The following is a 19,897-nucleotide window of genomic DNA, read 5'->3' as shown; positions in this document are numbered from 1 at the left end:
ATAATAGGAAATAAAATTATAGTGTTCTCGTAAATTGATTTCGTTTTCCTGTTTTTTTCTATTTACTGAACGGTGTTCTCATGATGTCAGAATCTGAGAATCATAGGGAACTCATGGAAGCGTGTACCGTTTGCAGTGGGAAGTGGTTTATAACAAGGAATGTGGCTCGGTATGTAAGCAGCTGAAGTAGTGAGAAATACGGAATAGTAGTTCGTGTAGGCATCCTTCGTTTAGGCATCCTTGTCGTTTGTGTGTGTAACTGATAAAAATCATTCATGTTGTCATTATTATAGGAAGTGAATTTTACGATAATTCAGAGGGTTATCACAGAGGAGTTTTTAAAAATTGTAGGATATAAGTTACAAGTGGACAATTCAGAGTTGTATATGGTATCAGAAGGCCTTCGGCACAACGAGAATGAAATTGTTTGTCATAAAACTCTGGAGTATGCAGATAACAGGCAGAGAATGTTTGACGATAGTTGGATCAAAAACGGAGCTGAGAGGAGGGAAAAGAAGAAATTGGAAAGTGAGAGTAAGAAGCCGACTGATAGTTTGCCTGTTCCTCCAAAACACCCAGCTACCATTGTAACTGAACCAGTCAACCTGGTAAGGGGTAGAACAGAATTTGACGGCTGCCAGGATATGTTGTTGAGTTGGAATATGAAAATAATTAGCTTGGTGATGCTATGCAAATTCCTGAAAGTGTTTATAATAATAACGTTTTTAAGCTCGTGGAGAGTAACAAAGAAGTACCAGTTCCGATATTATGTGGAAATGTGCAGTCCAGGATAGAAGGAATGAGTGTGTGGATAACAACATGGATGCTGCAAGGGCAGCAGCATCTGCCGCGTTGGGGATAGTGAGAGGTTTTGAGGCCGTGGAGCCTCTGCCAGGTGCTGAGGAAAGTACACGTGCCAGTGATGTTCGAGGATGCGGACGATGTTATTTTTTTCGGTACTACGAGAAAGGCACAAGAAGTTATTGATAGTTATGATATAGCCGATAAGGTACTGGTGCACCTACCTCCTCAGAATCAGGCAGAATGGAGGAAAAGGAACAGCAGACGAGTCTGTAAAGTTAGTGGTGAAACCGACAAGGCGGAATCCACTGGATTGCCAGAAGTGGAATGAAATAATTGCACAAGTAGTAACTCACAGCCTTGCAGAGCAAGTTGTTAACATGTGCTGAAAGCTGTTTACAACGAAGCCAGCCGGCCCCAGTAGCCATGCGGTTCTAGGCGCTACAGTCCGGAACCGCGCGACCGCAACGGTCGCAGGTTCTAATCCTGCCTCGGGCATGGATGTGTGTCATGTCTTAGGTCAGTTAGGTTTAAGTAGTTCTAAGTTTTAGGGGACTGATGACCAAAGAAGTCCCATAGTGCTTAGAGCTATTTTACAACGAAGCCACATTAAGATATGCATGGCGAGAGTAATGCAAGTGAAGGATGAAAAACAAACTTATGAGCAGACTTTCTGACCGAAAATCATTCCTGAATTAACCTTCAGCGCTAGTAGTCTGTTGCAAGTGTGCAGCTGTCGCGATGTGCGTTTGTCATATGGGACAAACCAGTTAAACCGCGTATGAGCACGCAGAGGCTTAATTCGTTTAATAAAATGCCACTAGGCACCAGGATGTTGCTTTGGGTTAGCAAAAGTACCAGGAAGCCTAGTATTTTGGATGGAAGACAGTCTGCAATGAGGCCTACAGAAGGAGAAATAAGTGAGACTACTAAGTATTGTGAGAAGTGGTATCGTATGTCCTTCATGTATGGGGATAGATTTAGGAAGATGGTTTCTAGGAAAGCATAAGGGCAACTGTTGTCACAGGGACAGTTCCGAATGATGTTCCAAAGCAAAGGGCTAAAAAACTGCCGGATAGACAAACGAGGTACCAAACACAAGAGTTTAATGGAACCAGACCATGTATTGCTAAGGTTAATGTAGTGAGAGAGAAAGAATTCTCCAGTGTTTTTTTAGTTTGTGAGTCCGGAATGGATAGTTAGAAGATGTGTCTACCTATACATGGCAAGTTGCCTAATAATGAAACATGTTTAACAGAATGAGCAGAGCATGGGTCCCGTGAGAGATGTTGTAAGAGAGGGACTCCAGGGTGATGATAGAAATAGTGAGTGTGAGTGTGACATTTTAGTGTGAGTAGAGAAACGTATTCCGTAGAGGTTAGGAGAATATGAAGCCTCGGAACACAATGTGAGGACATGGAGAGTGAGTAGCCAAGGCCACATCACTAGCACGATAAAAAAGGAGAGGCAACGTCATACGTTTTTCAAGATAAACAATAGGCTATTAAGTGGAGTAGTAAATTAGCAGCCTAGTAGTGTAAGAAGAGGTCTAGTGAATAACCTTAGTAGGTTAAATGCATCCTCAGAACAGTAAGGTTTAAGCTGCGAGACACTATTGTTGTGCTAGCGTGTTCTGTACGATGTGGTGCGATGTTCACTTACATTGGAAACTTCTGCTGTAGGCTGGCGCTATGTGTGGGCATTGAGGGGTTGGAGGAGGGGGGCAAGGTCTTCATAGAAAGTGATAGTGAACTGTCACTACTATTCTGTGGGCAAATCTGTGGCAGTACATTGCAGCGGCCGCTTGCATCTAGGAAGTCTGAGGTGTTGGAATTCCACTAACAGTAACAGGGCTGTTTATCCATTGCGAGATGGACCAGGCTCAGCTCTGCAAAACCTGCCAGTACAGTGGAGAGACACAGTTCTTGCAGTACAGGCAAGGGAGCTGCCTATCTCCTGGCTTCATTAGTGCTGTCAACAACGTGATGACTGGGGGGAGGGGGGGGGCGCATTGGCATAACAGATGCGCTGTTGTCTGATAAAAGCAGCTGTCATTTTGTAGCAGAATCATTCACAGTCCAGCAGTGTGACTAGGACGTGAATGAATGAGGGGTTGACACGAGCCTCCATTGCCGTGCCTCACGCACTATCTTGAGACTTGATTCCATAGCGCAAAAGGGATATCTCAGCCCCACTTCATCAGTAAGCGTGACTGCTACAGAAGGTCGAATCCCAGACATAGCAGCTACCTTCTGCCACCACCAGAGCAGGCGGCGGCATCACCTGCCAGTACACAGCCATCCAACAACTTAATGGCTACTACACGATTTTTGACTCTCCCCTAGTACTGCTGACGCCATGTGCTTGTTGTAGGACTCCTATATTCAGGTCACGTGCCACATACTTGGAAAAGGCTGTGTCCTGGCACGTGATGGAGGGAGGGCAGGGGCATCTACTCCGTTGGTGCGAGAAGGCAGATGCTGTGCCTTTGACTCACCCTGCTGTCCCCTGTGGCAAGAGTCAAGCTTGGTGATGTTGTGGACCAGGATAACCCTGCCGCACCGTGGCACGAGTTCTGGAAGGTGGTGGTATAGTGATAGTGCTACCTCGTGACTGCATCTGGTATCTCCTTGTAGTCCCGTCATCCTGCAAAGTCTCCATCTTCTTCTAGCAGTACTGCTGGATTGCTAACGATTATGCACAAAATTGCAGCTTATTGTAGCGAGTAGAGGCAATCCTCTGATGCTGATAAGCCGCTTTTAGCCATGTTATTGATAACACCACTGAAGGCCCTTGGTGCAGAAATCCTCTTGACTGTAGAGCAAGAAATGTGTCTCACCATTTTTGCAGAGCCAAGTCTGGCCATTCCCGCAATGGTAAACAGTCCTATTGCTTTAAATGGAATGGAGCACCTCATGCTTGCCAGTTGCCAGCTGCTGCTGCAACGATTTACCTCTATTGTCCCACAGATTTGCCACAAAGTAGAAGAGGCACTTCAGGGTGAAGAACATCAGTCGTACTTTCAAATTAACCACCCTGGCATTTTCCTGGAGCAATTTAGCGAAATCATGGAACACAGATGTGGATTTTCAGGTACAGATTCGAATTGTTGTTCCTCTGAATCTGAGTCACTATACCACCTTGCTCAGGGATACGTAATACAGGCAATTTAGAGGTGCAAATATTCTCCGAGAGTCCACTGTGCATTGTTAAGTGCGGTACAATAATGGAGCTTGCCAGTGTCCTTTAGTCTGCCAGTTTTATCAGTTGTGCAGGCCATGTGTACTTTTTATGTTACAGAACAATGAAAATACAACTAGAGTGCCATGTGTTTTTTGTACTGATAATACTAGGTATTTTCAGAAATATAACGATGTTATTTGGTATTAAGTTCCAATTTTCTTCTACAAACACATTTCTTTCACCATAGTTAGGTTTTACATAAGCAACCTGTCTGTGCTTTGTGCTCAAAATGTTTTCAAATAATTTTCTTTGACCCAAGGTCGAAAGTTTGCTGGTGAACAGAAATCTGTGGTGGTTCAAAATGGTTCAAATGGCTCTGAGCACTATGGGACTGAACATCTGAGGTCATCAGCCCCTAGAACTTAGAACTACTTAAACCTAACTAACCTAAGGACATCACACACATCCATGGCCGAGGCAGGATTCGAACCTGCGACCGTAGCAGCTGCGTGGTTCCGGACTGAGCGCCTTGAACCGCTCTGCCACCGCGGCCGGCGAAATCTGTGGTGGAAACGTGTCCATTATTGTCTTTGGAAATGTGACCATTCACATTCCACGCAATATGAAGGTCTCCTTGCTTATTATTAAAATAAGCAGTTCTAGTGATACAACATAATAAAGATCTCATCAAAACGCCTTCTTCCCCCCTCCCACCCTAAAAGGTTGATTAGCGATTCTGCTTGTCTTTGGTTATGTTGTCTCCTTCATATTTCATATTTTGAAGTGTTTCGATTAGATTTTGGAGTTATTTGGCAGTTGGTTGTGAAAATACAGTATGTAAACGATTAGAGAGTCGGGGGTTTTGACTGGTAGATGTCAAAGCCTTCCTTGAAATTCAATTTTTGTAAATCGCCCGGTTTAGGCCTGGAAACAAGTGTTAACTGCGTACATAGCATATTATTTTAACAGAATACAAGTGTTTTACAACTTGTCGTACTTAGACATGGAAATAGCATGGTGGCACCTAATGTAGGAATTCACCATGCATTTATATATATATATATATATATATATATATATATATATATATATATATATATATATATATATGTGTGTGTGTGTGTGTGTGTGTGTGTGTTGTAAATATTTTTCTGACACTTGCCATTTTTTTCTGTTAGCCACGTAGTTTTGTGGAAGTTTTGGACTTGGAATTAACGTTTTGACATCTGGCAATGAGAATGTGTTTTATAGAACAACTCAGATGTGGGAATGTTTAATTTTGAGAGTCAATTTGCCCTTCAATGAAATTTGCAGAGTTGGAATGGAATTTACTGATGATAGAGTACAGTATGTGGTACAAGTAACTTTTTTTAGAGAAATATGAATAGGAAGAGAGAGAGAGAGATGGACAGCTTGATCCTCTTCAATATGACAAAAATTTGCACTGTTTACGTGCTTATCTGCTTTCGTAATTAATATAAGTCGTTTGGGTACTAGTGTGTGACTGCGTGTGTTACTGACGACGTAGCTTACGTATTTTAGATACGGGAATACTGCAACATTTTCAATGTCTTTACACACTGTTGATAATTAATTAACATTTTTGAGATTAAAAAGCGGCTGTCGGGTTACATTGTAATTGGCTGTCACATGACGTGCTACTGACTAAATGGCTGTTTCATTTTATATAAAAATTCTGCACTGTGATTGGCTGTTTCATTTTAATAGATGCTAAACGTTTTTGTTAAATTTTCCATCAGTACTATTTTACATTTTTAAAATAATTTCCCACCACTGCCATGTTGCCTATTTTTAAATCTCCCACCTGCACCATGCTGCACTTTGCAATTCCCAGCCACCGTCAACTTAATGATGTTCTGGTCTCTGGCATGCAGGCAGCCTGAACTAGCATTCGCACTTTTCAATGCCATGTAAGTGTAAAGTTAGCTGGATAGTTGGCAGCCATCCTGCTAATATCCTTTCAGCCTGTGCTTTCATCCTGTTCCTGAATGTTTCTTCTATTTCTGTCATTACGTCTTCGATACATAATGGAATAGCAAAGGCGACAGCTTACATCCTTGTCTTGCGAGAAGGTCTTTCGGATCTGAGCACTTCGATCTTGGTCTTGCATTTTTTTTTCCCCTCTTGGTTCTTGTCTATACTACCCGCTTTAACTACAGCTCAAACCTATTTTCCTGAGAATGTCGAGCGTCTTGCACCACTTTACATGGCCGAATTCTGTCCACAGGTCGACAGATCGTATACAACTGTCTTTTGTGAGTCCTGGTTCCATTATCAAACGCAACTTCAGACCTGCCTTTCTGGTGACTTTACCCCTACTAAAGCCAAACTGATCGTCATCTGCACATTCTCTATTTCCTTTTCCATTTCACTGTATATTATTTTTGTCTTCAGCTTGGGTGCTTGAGCTGTTTTCCTGATAGCGCTGTAGTACTCTCACTTACCTGCTCTCACTGTTTTCGGTATTGCGTGGACGATAGTTGTCCGAAAATATAATAGTATGTTCCCAGACTGAATGGTACAAAACCTAGTGATAACTATGAAGTGTTGCCAGAAGAGCCAACACCGTGTTACTGCCGAAATGCACGCGTTTTAGCTCACGAAGGCTGGTGTGAAGAGGGAAGAACTATACTGACAAGGAATGAGAATTCAGAAAGTGGACGTAATTAGTTTCACACTTAACTTTAATTCATTAATGATGAACGTCGCTCTTTACGGTACATGAGTCACAATATCATCTGTTCAGAAGACATAGTAACTGAATATGGCGCCTTGCTAGGTCGTAGAAAATGATGTAGCTGAAGGCTATGCTAAACTGTCGTCTCGGCAAATGAGAGCGCATGCAGGCAGTGAACCATCGCTAGCAAAGTCGGCTGCACAACTGGGCGAGTGCTAGGAAGTCTCTCTAGACCTGCCGTGTGGCGGCGCTCGGTCTGCAATCACTGATAGTGGCGACACGCGGGTCTGACGTATACGAACGTACCGCGGTCGATTTAAAGGCTACCACCTAGCAAGTGTGGCGGTGACACCACAAACTACTGAAAATTCTTCGGGAAGAATGGGAACGAACGCTGCCTACACTGTCACAATTCACAGCAGGATGTCGACGACTGTTTTGCCGTCTTCGGTTTTCTTCATACTCACAAAATTTGTTGGTAAGTAACGTGACATCAGTTTCCTAAACCATTGCGACACGTTTGTAAAAGAGAACAAATCTCGGAAAGAAATCACCTTTGAAGATTAGAATTTTTCTGAGCAGATTTAAGGATAAAAGTTATCGAAAGTTAAGAGCTTCGCTGGTAACACAATATGCAGCGTGTGAGTCGTAAACTGAAGCGCCAAAGAAACTGGTATAGGCATGCGTATTCAAATACAGATATATGGAAACAGGCAGAATACGGCGCTGCGGTATGCAGTGCCTATATAAGACAGGTGTCTGGCACAGTCGGCTACTGCTCCTACAATGGGAGGTTAACAAGAATTAGTGAGTTTGAACGTCATGTGGTTGTCGGTGCACGAGCAGTCGGGCTCAGCATCTTCAAGGCAGTGATGATGTGTAGATTTTCCAGTACTAGAATTTCACGACTGTACCGCGAATATCAGGAATCCGGTAAAACAGCAAATCTTCGACATCGCTGCGGCCGAATAAAGATCCTGCAATAACGTTACCAACGACGGCTGAAGAGAATCTTTCAGCGCGATAGAAGTGCAACCCTTCCGCAAATAGCTCCAGATTTCAACGCTGTGCCGTCAACAAGTGTCAGCCTGTGAATCATTCAACGAAACATCATCGATATGGCCTTTTGGAGCCGAAAGCTCTCTCATGTACCCTTGATAATAGCACGACATAAAGCTTTATGCTTCGCCTGGGCCTGTCAACACCGAAATTGGACTGTTGATGACGAAACATGTTGCCTGGTAGGACGAGTCTCGTTTCAAATTGTATCGAACGGAAGGACGTGTACGGGTATGGAGACAATCTCATGAATCCATGGACCCTGCATGTCAGCAGAGGACTGTTCAAGATGCTGGAGACTCTGTAATGGTATGGGGTGTAGTGCAGTTGGAGTGATGTGGGACTCCTGACACGTCTAGATGCGACTCTGAAAGGTGACACGTACGTTAGCATCTTGTCTGATGCATCCATTCATGTCCGTTGTGAATTCCGACGGACTTTGGCAGTTCCAACAGGACAATGCGGCACGCCACACGTCCAGAATTGCTACAGAGTGGCTCCAGGAACATTCTTCTGAGTTTAAACACTTCCGCTAGCCACCAAACTCCCCAGACATGAACACTATTGAGCATATCTGGGATACTTTGCAACGAGCTGTTCAGATGAGATGTCTATCCCTTCGTACTCTTACGGATTTATGGATAGACCTGCCGGATTCATGATGTCAGTTCCCTCCCGCTCTACTTCAGACATTAGTGGGGTCGATGCTATGTCGTGTTGCGGCACTTCTGCATGCTCGCGGGTGCTCTACACGCTATTAGGCAGATGTACCAGTTCCTTTGTCTCTTCTGTGGTAGTTCAGCAGATACAATGTGAAACGGTGATATACGTGGAAAAGTGCAGCATCGTGTATCACTTTTTATTACTTCTTTACTACTAAGTCTGTTCGTAACACATTTCGCACACTGTATCCATATATGGCGCTGAATGTATCTAGAAAAAAATCAATCACTGTGCGACACATAGTTCATGTGCGGAGAGAGAAGAGGGGAAGGGTAGATAGATAGTGAGTGGGAAGGAGGAGACGTGCACAGATAGGGGAACGACGGGATGGACATAGGTACAGGGTTTGGGCATGTGGGCAGAGAGAAAGTGGAAGAGGAAAATTGACAGAGAGAGGGGAGAGGAGGAGATGGACAGGGTAAGGAAAGAGGAGGCCGTGGACAGAGACAGAGTGAGGAAGAAATGGACGGAGAGAGTGGGGAAGGAGAAGACGACAGAGAAAGAGAGGGAGGACGGAATGGACAGAGAAAGGGAACAGTGAGACATGGTGGAGAGAGAGAGTGGGGACAGGAGAAGATGGACAGAGAAAGGAAGGAGAGGAGGTGGACAGAGTGGGTGGAGGAAATCGACAAAGAAGGGGTGAAGGAGGGCAGAGAGAGGAGGAAGGAAGAGATAAACAAATAGAATACTGTAATTAATACATGCACTTGCAATGCCAGGTCTTCAGCTAGTTAAAAATTAAAATCTATTGTTCTTTTAAAGATATTATTCAATACCTGTTATTTAACATTTGCATTTGGTAAAAAATGCAGAATTTAAATTAAAGTTAAAAAGAAATACCTGATAGTGAGAACAGAACAGAGGACCTTATATTAACCAGACTTAAACTCTATGCATTCAACTGCTTAAAATGTTTTGTACTTAACACTGCTCGGAAACCATCTAATCTTCAAAGGTGATGTTACGAGTTTTTGTGGTGATTGCTTCGTACTGCTTCAGAAAGTTGATGTGCACGCACAGACTTTAAAATTTTATGAGTAAGGAAATATTTAAAGAGAGCAGAGCACTCCATGTGGTCATCTTTTTACTGGAGAGCCTTCATAGAAGACTCAAAGCCGTAATATTAACTGCCTCAACTGCTATATGCTGCTTGTTTCCTGGTTGACATTTCGGGAGTATGTGACAAGGCATTTGCCCACAGTGACTGGTCAATAATATATGCCTTACACACTCTTGACGTATACCTAGTTTCATTCATAGATGATTTGTGACATTTAAAGCTAACGCGAAAAATCCTTGTTTTCGGAAAAGCTGAAAAATCTAAGTTCATATAATAATAACCTACAGTAAGAACCATTAAGATGTGTGGTGGAAGCAGTAATCATAAATCATTCTGCTGACTGCACAAGGTACTCAACGACTAAGTGGATGACGAGACATTTGGATGAGCAACCACAAGTCGCTCTGAGTGACGAGCGGGGGCGTGGTTTTAAATCTTACCGTCTGCCTCTATCTCTCTCTCTCTCTCTCTCTCTCTCTCTCACTCTCTCTCTCTCTCTCTCTCTCTCTCTCTCTCTCTCTCTCTATATATATATATATATATATATATATATATATATATATATATGTGTGTGTGTGTGTGTGTGTGTGTGTGTAGGGCCGTATTTAGGATATGTTCACCTCTGCACAGAACTTGTGCTGTCATGCCCACCTAGGGAAACATTTTTATAACTAATCTGCAAAAATATTGTTTTACAGCAATTATACGATTAAAGATCTATGTCTATTGTTTAATTCTATAAAATTTACTACACAATTTATGGGACTGCTACGGTCGCAGGTTCGAATCCTGCCTCGGGCATGGATGTGTGTGATGTCCTTAGGTTAGTTAGGGTTCAGTAGTTCTAAGTTCTAGGGGACTAATGACCACAGCAGTTGAGTTCCATAGTGCTCAGAGCCATTTGAACCATTTGAACTACACAATTTATGATTTAACGAATTTATGAGATTAAGAAATGGAAAGAACACGAATCATAAAAGTATTCAACTTCACTTAGTAACACTGCTACAAAAAATTATAGATTTAAGTAAAACATCAAAAAGTTGATATTCATATCAGTATTCAAGATAACGCTAGGAATGTAACGAAGCAATTTTTTTCTTAAGTTTAATTCAACTATAAAGCTTTCCCAGTCAATCAGACTTTAAATGAATTTATCTCATTTCCTATTGACTTGTGCATAGACATAGTAATGAAGCTACGTATAATATCTTCAGAAATTACTTGTCTTAAAAGATAGCTTTTGATAGCGAGTGAAACGAGGAATGTTAACTGTTATCATTTCACCTTGCTATAACGTCTTGAGTTAATAACCAATGTCTCAGACACAGTCCATCTTCATAAATCTTTTCGTTTCCTACAGTGTCCCTTTAATGAATAAAGTTTTCTAAACATTGGAAGAAGTCACCTTTTTGCCTAAATGGTAAGTAACATGACTGTTAGAACGGGAAATGAACGTCTGTGATGTGTTGTTGATGTCAAAAGAACTTTAACTAAAGTTCCTTGGAGCACACTTAAAACAGTACATTTTCTTATGAGCAGCTTTACTGAACAGTGTGTTAGTTTGTGCAGTGAAACATTCATTAATGAATCTAAGTGAAGCTAGAAGCATCCAATCCATATTTTTCCACTGCTTATAGAATTTTAATCAGACTGTGGGTTTAGATACTTATACCAGTTATGATGTGGTCTAGAAGAGTAGGTGCATTCTAATGGCTCTATCGCCAAACAACTACTATATCACCCTTACCACGGATTGTGTCAAACAGAGATATATACCGTAGACCAGTTCCTATCTCAGGAGAGATCGCGACTCTTGGAACTGGTTTTGCTGTGAAATTCCACTTTTTGAACATATTTCACCATCTTACGCATAGCTATCTTGGATACGTGCTAACAAACGTAAACATTCCCACACATCTTGTGTATTCTACCATCTTATCAGCATATATGGTCCTCATACCTCTCCTCAACCTAAATACTATTATCTGAACATCACAGCACGAACAAGCATCATCATCAGTGCAAGATGCTTTCTGTCCCACTATATCGTCAGGCCTTATTCTCGAAGTCCTTTTCAGTAGCAGAAACCCAACTGTGGAATGACCTCCCTTACATTACCAGAGTACTGCGTAACATATCCAGCTTCGAAAGACAGTTGGCTATATAACTATTAAGACAACAGTAACGACTGACTTCGTTCCTGCACACAACCGCCACCCTATCACAATAAGTATCGTTCTTTCCAACCAGATATCCATTGCGTCTTAGCAGATTAAAAATGTGTGCCGGACTGAGATTCGACTCGGAGTTTTTGTCTTTCGCGGGCTATTTCTCTACCATCTGAGCCACCCAAGCCCGACCCACCACCGGTCCTTACAGCTTCAATTCCGGCAGTGCCTCGTCTCCTACTTTCCGAACTTCACAGAAGCCCTCCTGCAGACCTTGCAGAACTAACACAGCCTAAGTGATGCTTTCAGAACGTAATTTTCACTCAGCAGTGGAGTGTGCGCTGATATGAAACTTCCTGGCTAATTAAAATTGTGTGCTGGACCGAGACTCGAACTCAGGACCTTGGCATTTCGCGAGCAAGTGCACACAGCTTTAATCTGTCAGGAAGTTTCATATCAGCGCACACTCCGCTACAGAGTGAAACTTTCATTCTGTTAGATCTTCACCATTTCCCGAAGTCCACAGCTATTAACACACTTTCTAAACCTCTCTCATTCAGAATACATTGCACCTGCTATCAGCACCATTATTATTACTATTATTATGACTATTTATTATTTTTAATAGTAAACTCTGCAAACGAGATCACCGTGCTGGACATCGTATTTTATCACCGGCCTGATAATTCTTAAGCGTCTAGAACTGTGTGATGTAAAAATTCCAGTTAAGCTGCTTTTTGAAGTCAGCAGACGTGCACATGTGAGTCGCTATAGTTCGATTTTCAATTTCTCGAATTTGGCAGATGTTTCTCACCGTTTCTGCTATCATTGGATGCGGCGATGTCAATTACCTACAACTTTTTTTCTCCACAGTTGTATTGTCTGGTGTATTGTGTTCCAGAATTCGATCTGTCTGAAGTTGTGCGTCCCAGAGTAATTTGGCACATTCGTTTTCGACAATTTTTTGTGGTTTGTGTTGCCACCAGTTTCTTGTCACTGGCAGATAGTAATTGTGGCAGAACTTTCAATGGATAATTTGTGCCACAGCATTATTGTTCTGCTGGCAATCAGTGTGAGCGATCCTTTTGCAAAAGTTCAAGATGTGGCAGATTGTTTTTTCAGTTTCTTCGCACAGTTCGTAATTTGGGTCTTCTGCCGATTTCTCGTTTCTTGCTTTGGTGGAGTTAGTTCTGATGGCTTTTCCCTGTGCTGCAGAATTCAGTCCTTCAAGTTTCTTTCTCTAGGGTTTCGTTGCTCAGCAAAATTCAAAATGTTTCTTGTTACCTATTTTTCTCGATCTTTAAAATTTCGCCTTTGTCTGTTTTGCCTCTGCCTCATTACGCAAGCTGTCATTTCGAAATTGGAATACAGGTTTCCTTTTTTGATTCCTTGTTTTCTGTACTTTTGAAAGACGGAGAAACTGACTGTGAAACTGACGGTTTCGTCGACTTTCACATTATCCGTATATAGCGAATTCCTTTATTTTTATTAAAGATTATCCGATAGAGATTGCCAATACATGATGGACTTTTAGGCGTATTATTTCTTGAGAATTATATTTTGCTCAGCTGGCAATTTCACAGACAGCAGATAAAAGTCGGTCAAAGTGCACCATTAACTAATCCCAGGTTGTAAAAGTTGACGCCGACGCCAGGTAGGACAGTGTTCCGCGTATGCTATTCTGTGTGCTGGTCAGGACGGGAGGACACCCGTGGCTAGTCGACACAATGTGTACGCCAGGTAACACCGTGTCGTCCGGAAGCCGGCAGAGGAGTCTCGGAATCTTTCACGAAATTACCGCAGCTCCCACTTTCCTAAAGCGTTTTTCTGCTGTGAGAACGTTGTGACGTACAATAAAGCTGCCAGGAGGCGGAAGCAATGAGACTTAGGCGGAGAATGCAAAGAAGACGGCACCAGTCTGTCGATAGAAGAGCAATATTCGTGTAGCCACTCTTTAGCAGTTGTGGATGCGTGGGATGTCGCATTGTCCTGCTGGAATTGCCAAAGTCCGTCGAAATGCACAACGGACATGAATGGATGCATGTGATCAGAGAGGGTGTTACGTACGTCTCACCTGTCAGAGTCGTATATAGACGTATCAGGAGTTCCATATCACTCCAGTTGCACGCGCCACATACCATTACAGAGCCTCCATCAGCTTGAACAGCCCCTGTTGACATGCAGGGTCCGTGGTTTCATGAGATTTTCTCCATACCTATACAATGTCCATCTGCTCGATACAGTTTGAAACGAGACTCGTCCGACCAGGCAACGTCTTTTCAGTCATCTACAGTCCAGTATTGGTGCTGACAGCATTGAAATCTGCAGCAATATGCGGAACGGTTGCACTTCTATCACGCTGAACGACTCTCTTCAGTCGTCGTTAGTAACGTTATTGCAGGATCTTTATCCAGCCGCAGCGACGTCGGAGATTTGATGTTTTTACCGGATTCCTGGTATTCGCGGTACACTCGTCAAATGGTCGTACGGGAAAATGACCACTTCATCACTACCATGGAAATGCCGAGACCGATCGCTCGTGCACCGACAACCACACCACGTTCAAACTCACTTCAATCTTGATAACGTGCCATTGTAGCCGTAGTAATCGATCTAACAACTGCTCCGGACACTTGTTGTCTGGCATAGGCGTTGCCAACCGGAGCGCCACATTCTGGCAGTTTACATATCTCTGTATTTGAATACGCACGCCTATACGTTTCTCTGGCGCTTCAGTGTATAAGACAGATAGAAATCTTAGGAAGCAACATGCTCAGCCGCTCCTTTCAGGCTCCGAGATGCCAGCCTAAACAGATTCCTCTCTGTAGCTGTAGGCTTCTGGGTCCGAAAATGCGGGAATTTCATTATTCAACCACGTCTGACGTAGTAGTTAGGAAAATTATTGAGAAGTGGAAAGACGCTACAGGAAAATGACACTTTTCATTGGATGATTGTTCGTGAGAAACGGATTGGCTCTCAAAGAAGAAACGAATATTGAGGGGAAAGACAGGTTTGCGTTAGGTAGCTTTTCCTGACACAGCGGCCGTCGACAGCAGCTCTGGCGGACAACAAAACGACACTGTTAAGAAAAGTGGTAAGATCCGCAATCGATCTCGGCATGTATAGGTCTCAATGTACGTTAGAGCGTTAATGAACAATATTGCGAACTCAGATTTTTGGCAATCACTGTCGTTAGATCGCGGAACATATCAGTGTGCTACTCATGTAGTAACCTACCTATCGGTTCCTTGTCTTAAAACTCAGCCATCGTTAGTTACTTGCAACACTTTCATGTTCTTGTAATAATTGGGCATCTACGTACCGATACAAATTATCTAAGGGCACAGGAGGTGTGGTAGGAAAAGATGCTTTCTGCTGTTGACTTAAACCTCAGACGATTCTCGGCTTTATTCACATAGCCTGTGAATGCGTTCTTTCGGTGTTCGACTGTCTGCCTCACTATCAAGAGTCCTCTATAGGCTCCTTTTCTGGGCAAGGACAGCCTGTCGATGTCACAGCGAGGGTGGAATTTGGTGAATTGTCATCATTTCTGTTGTTTTCTGTTCAGACTATGCGTCTCTGCCTTTATCCAGTTCACAACGCCGTGCAGTGTATCTAACGACAGGTATGGCCTAGGTGTTGATTGCCTTGATGACATTGCAATTTTCTTTGTAAATTTTATCTGTCCCTCTGGGTGTAGTCTTTGCTGACCAGACACTTTACGTATCCAAGCTTGAAACTGTCCGACTGCGAAATGCCTAGGTTTATGTAGACTTCTGGGTTATGCATCTTCATGACTTGTCCAGTTCGCTTGTATTCACTGTCTACTTCTCATTATTGCTGTTATCAGTTGCAGTTGCAGTAGTATTGGTTGTATTAATGTTTTTAGTTCTTAAGTAATACTGTTATCCACTCTGTTATTGGACACATTCAATTCTCATGTTATTCTATTAATACGATTATAATACTATTACTCATATTAAAGAGCAGTTATTTCTTCTATAATTCTTAGGTAAAAATACTATATGTGTAAAGTCTTGGTTAAATACACAAAGAAAAGATCTATAAATAAATGTCCATACGTACAAAGGTCTCCTGCCAGAAAGCATGATTAAGAAGTCAAGCAAGTAGGCAGGCAATAGCTCTAAGAAAATGTGGACCAGCTTGTGCAGCACAACGCTCTTGGTGAAGTACCCTGCAGGGTACCAGACACCTGGCTCCAATGGAACTTCGTACAGTGTATTCTTGTAATCCTCCAGGACTTGGCCCCAAGTGACGCGATGCCTCTTCCCGCTGGCCACATTGCAGACGTAGGGACTCTGTGGTCTGTAGAAAAAAAATTCAGTTCAGAGCAAAGTAGGAACACTTTTCAAAAGAATTAGTGGAGTACACGTATCGACGTCTGGTATGTTAAATCTATTCTGAAACAGGTGGTACCTGTGCTCTTACTGGAAGACTTGAGATCTTCACTTTTAATGTAGGCCACAATTGAAATCATTCGCTGGCTGTTGCCTTTGTGACGCATTACAGAATCAGATCATCCCTGAGAAGGAAGTGAATACCAGAGTTCGAAAATTTTCTAGTGACATACGCAAATGGCAGTTGTCATTTGTGGACCTTGTATTCAACCAAATTCATGCAAAGTGACATCATAATGCAGTGCAAGACGCAAGGACGATCTGTTTGATCCAAAAAGGATGGTCTTTCGGTCCTGTTACTGCGAATTCCAATGCCTCTCCATGTGTCATCCATAGACTGTGGACACGCTGCAAGGTGACAGTTCAGTACATGAGGCGAGTTGGCAAGGTCACCGACGCATTACAGCTCCACGTGATGATCGATACCTCGCCATCTCTGAGTTGCGGTGTCGTACCGATAGCACCAGAGCACTGAAAGACGCTCTCAGAAGGCCACAGGAGGGCAGTGGGGGGAGGGGTGCAGGGAGGGTTTCGCCAGCCGTACCTGGCTAGCTCAGTCAGTAACAGCAGTGACTTCCAACACCAAGGCTCCGGATTTCAGTCCCTGTCTTGCACGCAGATTTAATTTCTCAATCTCTCAGGAAGTTTCAGTTAGTATTCAAGAGTTCTTGTATTATACAACTGTAGACTGTCTTTGAAATTCATAAGGTAACAGGGATAAAATGTGGGGAGCGATAGATTATGTACAGCTTGTAATGAAACCAGGTTGCCATTACGAAAGCTGAAAGACTTGGTAGGGAAGCAGTATCTGGAAGGAAATAAGATCGTGTTGTTACATAGCCCCCTTGTTATTTGCTCTGTACATTGAAGAAAATTCAGTAAAATTTAGAATAGGAAATGGAATTATAGCCAGGGGAAAAGAACTATAGGGCACAACTTGACGGAAGGCGAGATGATAGAAAGACGAGCAGCTCATCACTTGTGTCCACAGATGGTATACATCTGTCTTCCCGGAGATCGGTAACTTTCCCATATCACAACGTGAGCAGCGGAGGCTGTGCATATCAGGTTTAGGGTGGTACCAACTTGGCACATGCACCGAAGTTGCTGGCTATTAACCAAGGAACGAGCGTATGGAATAAGCTCACAGATATTTGAGTGGTTCGAAGGCTTCTTTCAACCCAATATGAGGTCCTCGACGGAGAGTGTTCAGCACAGTCAAAATGGTTCAAATGGCTCTGAGCACTATGGGACTTAACATCTTTGGCAATCAGTCCCCTAGAATTTAGAACTACTTAAACCTAACTAACTTAAGGACATCACACACATCCATGCCCGAGGCAGGGTTCGAACCTGCGAACGTAGCAGACGCGCAGTTTCGGACTTCGCGCCTAGAACCGCGAGACCACCGCGGCCGGCCACAGACAGGGCTATCGTTAGGAGTGTCTCAGGTAAGTGTGACAGGACCGCTGTTGTTCTCTGAATACGTAAAGAATTTGGCGGACAGGGTGCGCAGCAATCTCCGGTTGTTTCTGATTCTAATGCTGCCGTGGAGTATCGTAAGGTGTGGAAGTTGAGTGAGTGTAGGAATATACATTGCATTGGAAGTTGAGTGACTGTAGGAATATACATTGCAGTGGCGGCCGAAGACTTCCGGCATAAGAAGTCAGCCTCATTCTGCCAACGGCCTTGTCAAAGAGGGCGGAGGAGCGGATAGAGGTTCAGGGCACGCTCTTGTCCTAGGGGTGGGAAATTGCCCCTAAAGGCGGAAGAATCAGCAATGATCAACGACATGAGGATGCAGAACGCAATGGAAACCACTGCATTAAAGACACGTAACGTGTATCCACAGGACATGTAGCCTGTAGTTGAAGAAGTGTCATGATGATCTCTCCATTGGCAAAATATTTCGGAATAGTCCTCCATTCGGATCTCCGGGAGGGGACTGCCAAGGGGGAGGTTACCATGAGAAAAAGATTGAATAATCAACGAAAGGACAATGTCCTACTAGCCGGGGCGTGGAATGTCAGAAGCTTGAACGTGGTAGGGAAACTAGAAAATTTGAAAAGGGAAATGCAAAGGCTCAATATAGATATAGTAGGGGTCAGTGCAGTGAAGTGGAAGGAAGACAAGGATTTCTGGTCAGATGAGTATCGGGTAATATCAACAGCAGCAGAAAATGGTATAACAGGTGTAAGATTCGTTATGAATAGGAAGGTAGGGCAGAGGATGTGTTACTGTGAACATTTCAGTGACCGGGTTGTTCTAATCAGAATCGACAGCAGACCAACACCGACAACGATAGTTCAGGTATACATGCCGACGTCGCGAGCTGAAGATGAACAGATAGAGAAAGCGTATGAGGATATTGAAAGGGTAATGCAATATGTAAAGTGGGACGAAAATCTAATAGTCATGGGCGACTGGAATGCAGTTGTAGGGGAAGGAGTAGAAGAAAAGGTTACAGGAGAATATGGGCTTGGGACAAGGAATGAAAGAGGAAAAACACTAATTGAGTTCTGTAACAAAGTTTCAGCTAGTAATAGCGAATATCCTGTTCAAGAATCACAAGAGGAGGAGGTATACTTGGAAGAGGCAGGGAGATACGGAAAGATTTCAATTACATTACATCATGGTCAGACAGAGATTCCGAAATCAGATACTGGATTGTAAGGCGTACCCAGGAGCAGATATAGACTCAGATAACAATATAGTAGTGATGAAGAGTAGGCTGAAGTTCAAGACATTAGTCAGGAAGAATCAATACGCAAAGAAGTGGGATACGGAAGTTCTAAGGAATGACGAGATATGTTTGAAGTTCTCTAACGCTTTAGATACAGCAATAAGGAATAGCGCAGTAGGCAGCACAGTTGAAGAGGAATGGACATCTCTAAAAAGGGCCATCACAGAAGTTGGGAAGGAAAACATAGGTACAAAGAAGGTAGCTGCGAAGAAACCATGGGTAACAGAAGAAATACTTCAGTTGATTGATGAAAGGAGGAAGTACAAACATGTTCCGGGAAAATCAGGAATACAGAAATACAAGTCGCTGAGGAATGAAATAAATAGGAAGTGCAGGGAAGCTAAGACGAAATGGCTGCAGGAAAAATGTGAAGACATCGAAAAAGATATGATTGTCGGAAGGGCAGACTCGGCATACAGGAAAGTCAAAACAACCTTTGGTGACATTAAAAGTAACGGTGGTAACATTAAGAGTGCAACGGGAATTGCACTGTTAAATGCAGAGGAGAGAGCAGATAGGTGGAAAGAATACATTAAAAGCCTCTATGAGGGTGAAGATTTGTCTGATATGATATAAGAAGAAACAGGAGTCGATTTAGAAGAGATAGGGGATCCAGTATTAGAATCGGAATTTAAAAGAGCTTTGGAGGACTTACCGGTTAAATAAGGCAGAAGGGATAGATAACATTCCATCAGAATTTCTAAAATCATTAGGGGAAGTGGCAACAAAACGACTATTCACGTTGGTGTGTAGAATATATGAGTCTGGCGACATACCATCTGACTTTCGGAAAAGCATCACCCACACAATTCTGAAGACGGCAAGAGCTGACAAATGCAAGAATTATCGCATAATGAGCTTAACAGCTCATGCATCGAAGCTGCTTACAAGAATAATATACAGAAGAATGGAAAAGAAAATTGAGAATGCGCTAGGTGACGATGTTTGGCTTTAGGAAAAGTAAAGGCACGAGAGAGGCAACTCTGACATTACGGTTAATAATGGAAGCAAGGCTAAAGAAAAATCAAGACACGTTCATAG

The 19,897-nt window shown here is 42.9% G+C and overlaps 1 protein-coding gene across 1 annotated transcript in view; it reads right to left on the bottom strand.

Annotated features, from left to right (window-relative positions):
* The window catches only part of LOC126285290 (fatty acyl-CoA reductase 1-like), a 125,309-nt gene that overhangs the window by 26,014 nt on the left and 79,398 nt on the right, over nucleotides 1–19,897 (bottom strand). The window contains exon 7 of the mRNA XM_049984578.1: nucleotides 15,782–16,021. Within this exon, the coding sequence (XP_049840535.1) occupies nucleotides 15,782–16,021 (240 nt within the window). The remainder of the gene's footprint in view (nucleotides 1–15,781; nucleotides 16,022–19,897) is intronic.

This window comes from Schistocerca gregaria, chromosome 8 (assembly GCF_023897955.1).
Source record: "Schistocerca gregaria isolate iqSchGreg1 chromosome 8, iqSchGreg1.2, whole genome shotgun sequence".
Classification (NCBI taxonomy): domain Eukaryota; kingdom Metazoa; phylum Arthropoda; class Insecta; order Orthoptera; family Acrididae; genus Schistocerca; species Schistocerca gregaria.
This window is presented reverse-complemented; position numbering and strand designations above follow the sequence as displayed.